General features: G+C 44.4%; 1 protein-coding gene across 1 annotated transcript in view; it reads right to left on the bottom strand.

Annotated features, from left to right (window-relative positions):
• Window positions 1–8,491, bottom strand: part of LOC119411031 (aldehyde dehydrogenase family 3 member H1-like) — a 35,320-nt gene that overhangs the window by 2,949 nt on the left and 23,880 nt on the right. The window contains exons 7-8 of the mRNA XM_037677954.1: window positions 467–711; window positions 123–245 (exon numbers count right to left, since the gene is read on the bottom strand). Coding sequence (XP_037533882.1) covers window positions 123–245; window positions 467–711 — 368 coding nt within the window. The remainder of the gene's footprint in view (window positions 1–122; window positions 246–466; window positions 712–8,491) is intronic.

The raw sequence follows: 8,491 nt of genomic DNA, 5'->3' as shown, positions 1-8,491 counted from the left end.
GCCTGCTGCAGACCCCCAGGTCTCCACGCCGCCTGCTGCAGAGTCCCAGGTCTCCACGCCGCCTGCTGCAGACCCACAGGACCCCACGTCGCCCGCTGCAGCCCCACAGGACCCCACATCACCTGCTGCAGAGCCACAGGACCCCACGTCGCCCACTGCAGCCCCACTGGACCCCACGTCCCCCGCTGCAGAGCCCCAGGCCTCCACGTTGCCCGCTACAGACCCCCAGGCCTCCACACCATCTGCTGCAGCCCACAGGACCCCATGTCATCCGCTGCAGAGCCCCAGGCCTCCACGTCGCCCGCTGCAGAGCCCCAGGCCTCCACGTCGCCCGCTACAGACCCCCAGGCCTCCACACTGTCTGCTGCAGCCCCACAGGACCCCACGTCGCCCGCTGCAGAACCCCAGGCCTCCACACCATCTGGTGCAGACCCACTGGACCCCACGTCGCCCGCTGTAGACCCACATGACCCTACGTCGCCCAATGCAGAGCCACAGGTCTCCACCACATCTGCTGCAGCCCCACAGGACTCCACGTCGCCCGCTGCAGCCCCACAGGCCTCCACCACGTCTGCTGCAGCCCCACAGGACTCCACGTTGCCCGTTGCAGCCCCACAGGCCTCCACGTCACCCGCTCCACAGCCCCAGGCCTCCACGTCGCCCGCTCCAGCTCCACAGGCCCCATTGCAAGATATTGGAGGGTCGCCCGGCCTTTTGACATGGACATTACAAGTTGCTGGACAACCTCATGGCCGCCCACCGGAGCCCTGTAACAGCTCTGGATGGCCATTCTGGCTACCAACCTATTTCATACCCTCCTCCAAGACCCCCTCCACTCACCCAGTTCTTTTCTTGCCCGCCTCCGGACCCCCTCCACCCACCTGACTCTTGCTAGTTCTTTGCTGGTAGGTCTGTCAGGATGCTGGACCTTAAAGTGGGGGCTATGTCATGATCAGCGGCCCCCGCTGGCCCCCCATCTGCTCACTTCCCTGCCCTTTCATGACATGCCATGTTTTCTGCCCTTCTGATCATAGTTTCTGTTCATGTTTATTATTCTCATCTCCTGTCAACCTGCACCTCTGCCTGCTCACTTAACCACACCCACTCTGCTGAGTCACTGCAATCAACCTTCATACCTCTCACCTGTTCATGTCTGTATTTAAGCACCATTCTCCCTCTCCACCAGTGCGAGATTATTACACCTTCCATGGTCCCTGATTTTCAAGCCTTCACAGTTTCATGCCTAGACCTCAAGCCTTGCGTTCTGGATTATTGACCTCACGCCTGCCTTCTGGATTTCCCGTTTTTTGCCTGCTCCTCATCTGGTTCTGTTCTGCCTCTCTGATCACGTTCATGACCCCTGCTCTGACAACCGGACCCCATTATTGGATTTGCCCCTCAAACCACAGTATTTCAGCTGCACTGCACAGGACCAGTGACGTCATTGCTGCAGTCTTGACAGCCTATAATAAATTTCTGTACTTGTTTTTGCACTCCTGTGTCTGGCTATTTTGAATCCAAAACCCTGGGTTGTGACAGGGGGCAGGTGTGGGTGCTTCACCTACCCCACCCACATTTTTGATGTTGTCGGTACCGGGGCTTGAACTGGCAATTTTCCGATCACAGGCCCACCTTCTCTAACCTCTGTGCCACCACTCCCCCACCAAATTTGGCAACCAAATGTTGCCACCATTTGCAAAGGAAACAAAAAGTACTGCATCACTGACTCTTCCTGATGAAGATTGTGCACAGCTTCAGTCAGAAGAAGATGATGATGAATTAATACCTTGTCACTGGTACTAGCTTCTTCCCACTGCATAGGGTAGCGGCTTACCGGTGATCACTGTCATTAATCTCCCAAGACCTTCCACAGAGGCTCCTGTTCCCGAAGCAAGATTTCCTGAACCGTCTCCCTCATCACCAGCTGTATTACCTATCTCATCTGAACAGTCAGAAGAACGAGAGGAAGTTGAGCTTCAACCTGAAAGTCAGTGTGGAGAAAACAAACTTAAAATGGTGAACCTGAAGGAAAGCTCCCCAGAAGTTGAAAACAGTCCATACTCGTCCAACAATTTTCAGTCAGGTCATCTAGACAATTTCTTTTTTTGCTGAAACGTTTCACCTTCCATCTGGAAGGCTTCATCAGTCAAGGAAACACACAACACAAAACGGCTTCTTCTCCCAAACAGCTTACTCCAAAGTGGAACAAACCAGTTATGTTGGTGATAAGATGGTGTCTTTGGCACGCCCCATCTTCTGATGCCGGCCCTCTTCCTCGTTGACAGTCATGTCAAACTGGTTCAAAACCAAAAAAATCCATGCTCAGTAATCCAGGTATACAATCCCAACAATTTTCAGTCAGGTCATCTGGACAATTTCTTTTTTCGCTGAAACGTTTCAGCAAAATGATTGGTTTTCATTGGTTAAATCATGTTTCTTCCAACTGAGGCGGCTGTCTAAACTCAAGCCCATATTGTCCAAAAAGAACCTGGAGACAGTAATACATGCATTCATTACATCTAGGCTTGATTACTGCAATTTGCTCCTGTTTGGTATCAGTTAGACCTCCATTGCACGACTACAACTGGTCCAGAATGCAGCAGCCCCATTTTTAACCAGTAAGGGCAAAAGAGAGCACATTACTCCAGTTTTGGCCTCACTGCACTGGCTACCGGTTCACCTTCGAATCCAGTTCAAAATACTCCTGTATGTCTACAAATCCTGAACAGTTTCACCACCCCCATCTCTCTGAGTTGCTACAACCGTATGTCCCACCACGTTCCCTGAGGTCAGCGGCCCAGCTGCTCCTCACAGTTCCAGGAACTCGTCTTAAGCGCAGAGGTGACAGGGCCTTCTCTGTAGCAGGACAAAGACTTTGGAATGAGTTACCTCTGCTTGTCAGACAGGCCCCCTCCCTCTCGGTTTTCAAATCCCGTTTAAAAACTCACTACTATTCAGTAGCTTTCAACACCAGATGATCTGTGTTTTGAACCTGTACGCTCCACACTGGTTTGTCGTCATTATCTGCATCGTTTTTATGTCTATATTCTGATTTACTTCATTTTGTATATTGCTTCATGTGTTGTCTGTTGTTTTGTTTGTACAGCACTTTTGCTGGCCTTGTCGCTGTTTTAAGTGCTCTATAAATAAAATGGTATAATCATACCCTTGACTCAGCGGTAAGCTTTGTATATTTTTCGTTTATAGCAGTATTTGATTTAGCTTAGCTGTTTAAAATATTTTGTTGAGGTGCTGCTACCGCGACCGCGGAACTTCATTAGAAAAACGAGCTGGTAGGATCTTTTTCTTTTCTTTTGAGCTTTTCCAGATTGGAAATATAGTCCTGGGAGAACTTTAGAAAAGAAAGAGAATCACAAGGAACTGTGTACACGGCTTGCCGTTTGTCTCTGCATATGATTTGTTTGTTTGTGCTGATTTTTACCACTAATGCCAACTCCTTAATGGAGTATGATCTCCAAACTTTGGTGTGGTCCCTGGAAAATTTAAACATGCAGCTGTCCAGCCTCTCTTAAGAAACCCACTCTGGACCCTCTGTTCTTGCTAACTACAGGCCAATCTCCAAACTGCCATTTCTTTCAAAAATTCTCGAGAAGGTGGTGTACAACTATCAGCATAATTGAAAGAACAGAACATTCTCGAGGTTTTACAGTCTGGTTTTAAAACTCTACAAAAAACAGAATCTGCTCTTTTAAAGGTTTTCAACAACATATTTTTAGCAACGGACTCTGGTGACTGTGTTGTCCTCCTGCTCTTAGACTTATCAGCTGCTTTTGACACCGTGGACCATAACATCTTGTTTAGTCATTTGAAGCAATGGGGGCGGGGGGACATCAAAGCCTGGATGGCTGTGAACTTAGTTAAGAGCATCGTTAAATTTGAAAAGAACAAATACTTCTCCCAAATCATTGCGTCAAACAGTCATAATTCCCGTGTTCTTTTTCATACCGTAAATTCCATTTTAAACGTGCCTCGGTTCCAGCATGGAGGCCTCTGTTGACATCTGCAATGACTTTACCAGATACTTTGCTGATAAAGTAGAGTTGAGTAGGTCATCCATCCCCCAGTCCACATCTGACCCCTCTGTCTTTGTCCCTTGCTCAGCTGTCTTCAGACAGTTTGAACCCATTTCACTCCCATTTCTAAACAAAGTCATTGGTCAGATGAAACCCTCCGGTTCCCCTGCTGACCCCATTCCTGCATCGTTTTTCAAACAAATTCTACCCACGATTGGACCCTCTGTTCTTACTATTGTAAATAGTAGTATTGTGACAAGTTTGGTTCCCGATGTTTTCAAACATGCAGTAGTTCATCCGTTAATTAAGAAACTTGAACTTGACCTTTTGACTTGCTCAAATTTCAGACCAATCTCGAAACTTCCCTTCCTGTCCAAAATCCTGGAGAAAATAGTTTTCATTCAATTAAACAAGTTTTTGAATGAGAACAGAATCTTCGAGATTTTTCAATCTGGTTTTAAGCAACTCCACAGCACTGAAACAGCTTTAGTGAGGGTTTGTAATGATATTATGATATCAAATGATTCTGGTCAATTTGTGGTACTTGTGCTCCTGGACCTTACTGCTGCTTTTGATACTGTTGACCACAGTATCCTTATCACGGCTGAAACAGTGGGTTGGGATCACAGGTGCTGCATTAGAATGGTTCCGCTCATACCTGAGTGGCAGGAGTTTCTGTGTCAAGGTTGGTAATAATGTATCCGCCTCATTACCTCTTTCTTGCGGGGTCTCACAGGGTTTGATTCTTGGACCCCTTCTGTTCTCACTTTATTTGCTCCCACTGGAGTCCATCCTGAGGAAACATGGTCTTTCATTCCATTGTTATGCTGATGACTGTCAGATCTACCTGCCTGTGAAACCAGCAAGTGTTTGCTCCATTCACCCTCTGTTAAAATGTCTGGACGACATTAAGGCCTGGATGGCTTCAAATTTCTTGTTTTAACGATGAGAAGACTGAAGTCATTGTCTTTAGCCCTAGCTCAACTGCCGCAACTGATCCTGTCAACCTGGACTCTCTTCAGCCATTTCTTAAGCAGTCTGGTAAAAATCTTAGGATGGTTTTAGACTCTGACTTCAAGTTTGACAAAAACTCTGTTCTGCAGAAAAGCTTCTTCCAAATCAGACAGGTAGCTAAGCTCAAGCCAGTATTGTCCAGACCCGACCTTGAGAAACTAGTCCATGCCTTTGTCACGACCCAATTGGACTATTGCAATGCACTCGATCCCTCAGGTCATGTGATCAGCTGCTGCTGAGTGTGCCAAAGACAAAGCGTAAGTTCAGAGGAGACCGTGCTTTTGCTATGGCAGCTCCTAAACTGTGGAACGACCTTCCCTTGAACATCAGACAGGCCTCTTCTCTGTCTGTTTTTAAATTCTTTCTTAAAACCCATCTCTTCTCCGTGGCCTTTGACACAATCTGAGATTTTGACTTTTAATCATTTTAATCATATTTATTATATGACTGTATGATTGTTTAGTTGTGTGTACAGCACTTTGGGCCTGTAGGTGTTTAAAGTGCTCTATAAATAAAGCTGGTATGGTATGGTATGGTATGGTAAGGAACTGTGGAAATAAATATACCATATTTTCCACCCTATAAGTCACAGTATTTTGCATAATTTACATGCCCTGCAACTTATAGGCTGAAGCGACATATTTATGGATTTTTTCCCCATATTTATAAACCATTTTTGGCTGAGATATGACCGTTTTCATTCATTCTGACTGAAAAAATAATGAGCAGTACCACTTTCAGCCACTTGATGGAAGCAGAGTAGTAGTAACAGTAAGGCATGCCGTTGTATCATGTAATAGGTAAACATGGCTATAATGACAAATTCAAAAAAGTTCCAAGACAAAAACAACTGGACTTTATTCATTATACTTTATACTTTATTGTTTGTTTCTTGAACTTTTTTTGAATTTACCATGTCCTGAATGACTGAGAACTTTCACCAACTATTAATAATACAATCGGCTTGCCATAGACCCCCCCCCACACCTTTGCTATGCACGTTGCTTGGAGGAAGTTAAACCAGCTGCACCGCCCTGGTGAAATGCAGCTAATTTGACCATTAAAGTGCATTTATTAAGCAAACTTTACACTGAGACACACCTTTTCTATAATTTCGAGCAAACAAATAATTATTTAGATGCTTTTCTTGTTAAATTTCAAAGAAACGAGTTGCGTTCCTCCTTTTTTCCTCGCTCTGCGTGCTCCCGGAGCACCGAGGCAGCAAAACTATTTTTGAAATTCAGCTGATTTGACCATTAAAGTGCATTTATTAAGCAAACATTAAACTGAGACACACCTTTACTATAATTTTGAGCAAACAAATAATTGTTTTTAGGCGTTATCTTGTTAAATTTACACAGCGACTCATCGTGTGCACGCATTTACTTCCGTGTACCAGCTTTTGAAATACGGCTGATTTGACTGCCAAAGTGCATTTATTAAGCAAACGTTAGACTGAGACATGCATTTACTATAATTTTGAGCAAACAAATAATTGTTTTTAAGTGTTAATCTTATTAAATCCTTGTTAAAGTCCTCCTGTGCACGCTCCCGTGGCTGCCATTTGGCAGCCCATCGATTTTTGGCACAACACCGGCCCACAATTCCACACCACCAACATTCTACACCGCCTCGTAATCTAGCTGGGGTTTTTTCTCGCTGTTTCTTTTTCTTTTAATTATAATTTTGTTTTCAATTGTAAAACAAAAAACAAACAAAAAAAACCATTACATTTGTATGACTCATTTGTGAATGTCTATTGTTGTCATTGTTATCCACCAGTTTCCTCCCACAGACCAAAAACATGCATGTTAGGCTGATTGGTAACTCTAAATTGTCCCTAGGTGAGAGAGAGTGAATGGTTGTTTGTCTCTATGTGTCCCTGTGATGGACTTGCGACCTGTCCAGGGTGTAGCCCGCCCCTCGCACAGTGATTGCTGGACATGGACACTGGCGACCCCCATGACCTAAAATGAAAGAAGCGGGTAAAAGATAATGGATGGATGGATATAGGGTGTATACTTTTTTGTTGATTGTTTTTCTCTCAAAATTAACACACTTTTCAAATTTTCCAATCTGCTGTGTTTACTGGTCATTATTCACTTTAATCAGGCTCCATAACGAACTATTCTTCTGTGTCCTGGTCATTTGTATTAATTTAGCATTGCGTTGTCCATTAGCCCAAATGAAACTAATAAATAACGGTACATACGTTACACTGGTATTATCAATGTACAGTATATGCAGACAGAAGATGGTGATTGTGAGGGTAAAATAGTGTGTGTGTGTGTTTTGAATAACATTGTCCTTAATGTACATGTGTTTCAGTGGTTGCTGCCTGTGTTTGGTGGTGATTAAAAGAAAAAGCTCCTCAAGACTGAAGGCCTGATGTGGACCAGCAGGACCCAGAGCCTCTTATCATAGAATGGAAGAGAAGACCCTTGGACCAGTCTGGTGGGAGACCAACTCAATATGGAGGAGACCAATATCAGGTTTTTGGTCACTTACAGTTCCTTTAAAGAGCAAGGAGGATAAAAACAAACTTACCAGGAGCCCAGATTTAAAGAGTCTCAAAGACAGTTCCAGCTCTTCAAAGACTGACGTTAATGAGGACGATGGTGAAATGACCAATCCTGACTCTCCACTAAAGAACTCATCAGACTAAATCAGAACGTGAAGACAGTATGAAAGACAGGGCTCCTGAATCAGAGGTACAAACTGTCAACAAATCTTTGAGCTGCTCTGAGTATAGTAAGCAGTATGTTAGTAACTGGACTCTTCAAAGACACATGACAAGTCATTCAGGAGTGAAGTCTTCAAGCTGTCGGGTTAATATGAAATGTGTTGGAGAGAAGAAAAATGTAGAGTCACGTAGGAAAATCCAGACAAGGCCAAAATCAATAAACTGTGATGACTGTGGTAAAAGATTTACTTGTAAATCACAACTAAACACACACATGAGAGTCCACACAGGGGACAAACCTTTTCCTTGTGAACTTTGTGGACAAAGATTTAGTCAGAAGACGGCTTTTAACTCACACATGAGAGTCCACACAGGGGAAAAACCTTTTCCTTGTGAAGTTTGTGGACAAAGATTTAGTCAGAAAACAAATGTAAAAACACACATGAGAGTGCACACAGGAGACAAACCTTTTCCTTGTGATCTTTGTGGACAAAGATTTAGTCACAAGACTGCTTTAAGCAGACACATGAGAATCCACACAGGAGACAAACCGTTTCCTTGTGATTTTTGTGGACAAAGATTTAGTGAGAGGTCAAGTTTAAACAGACACGTAAGAGTCCACACAGGAGACAAACCGTTTCCTTGTGATCTTTGTGAACAAATATTTAGTCGGAGGTCAAGTTTAAATAAACATGTGAGAGTCCACACAGGAGACAAACCGTTTCCTTGTGATCTTTGTGGACAAAGATTTAGTCAGAAG

This window comes from Nematolebias whitei, chromosome 6, assembly GCF_014905685.2.
Source record: "Nematolebias whitei isolate Nwh7 chromosome 6, NemWhi1, whole genome shotgun sequence".
Lineage (NCBI taxonomy): Eukaryota > Metazoa > Chordata > Actinopteri > Cyprinodontiformes > Rivulidae > Nematolebias > Nematolebias whitei.
The sequence above is the reverse complement of the archived record's forward strand: the minus strand, read 5'-3'. Positions and strand labels throughout refer to the sequence as shown.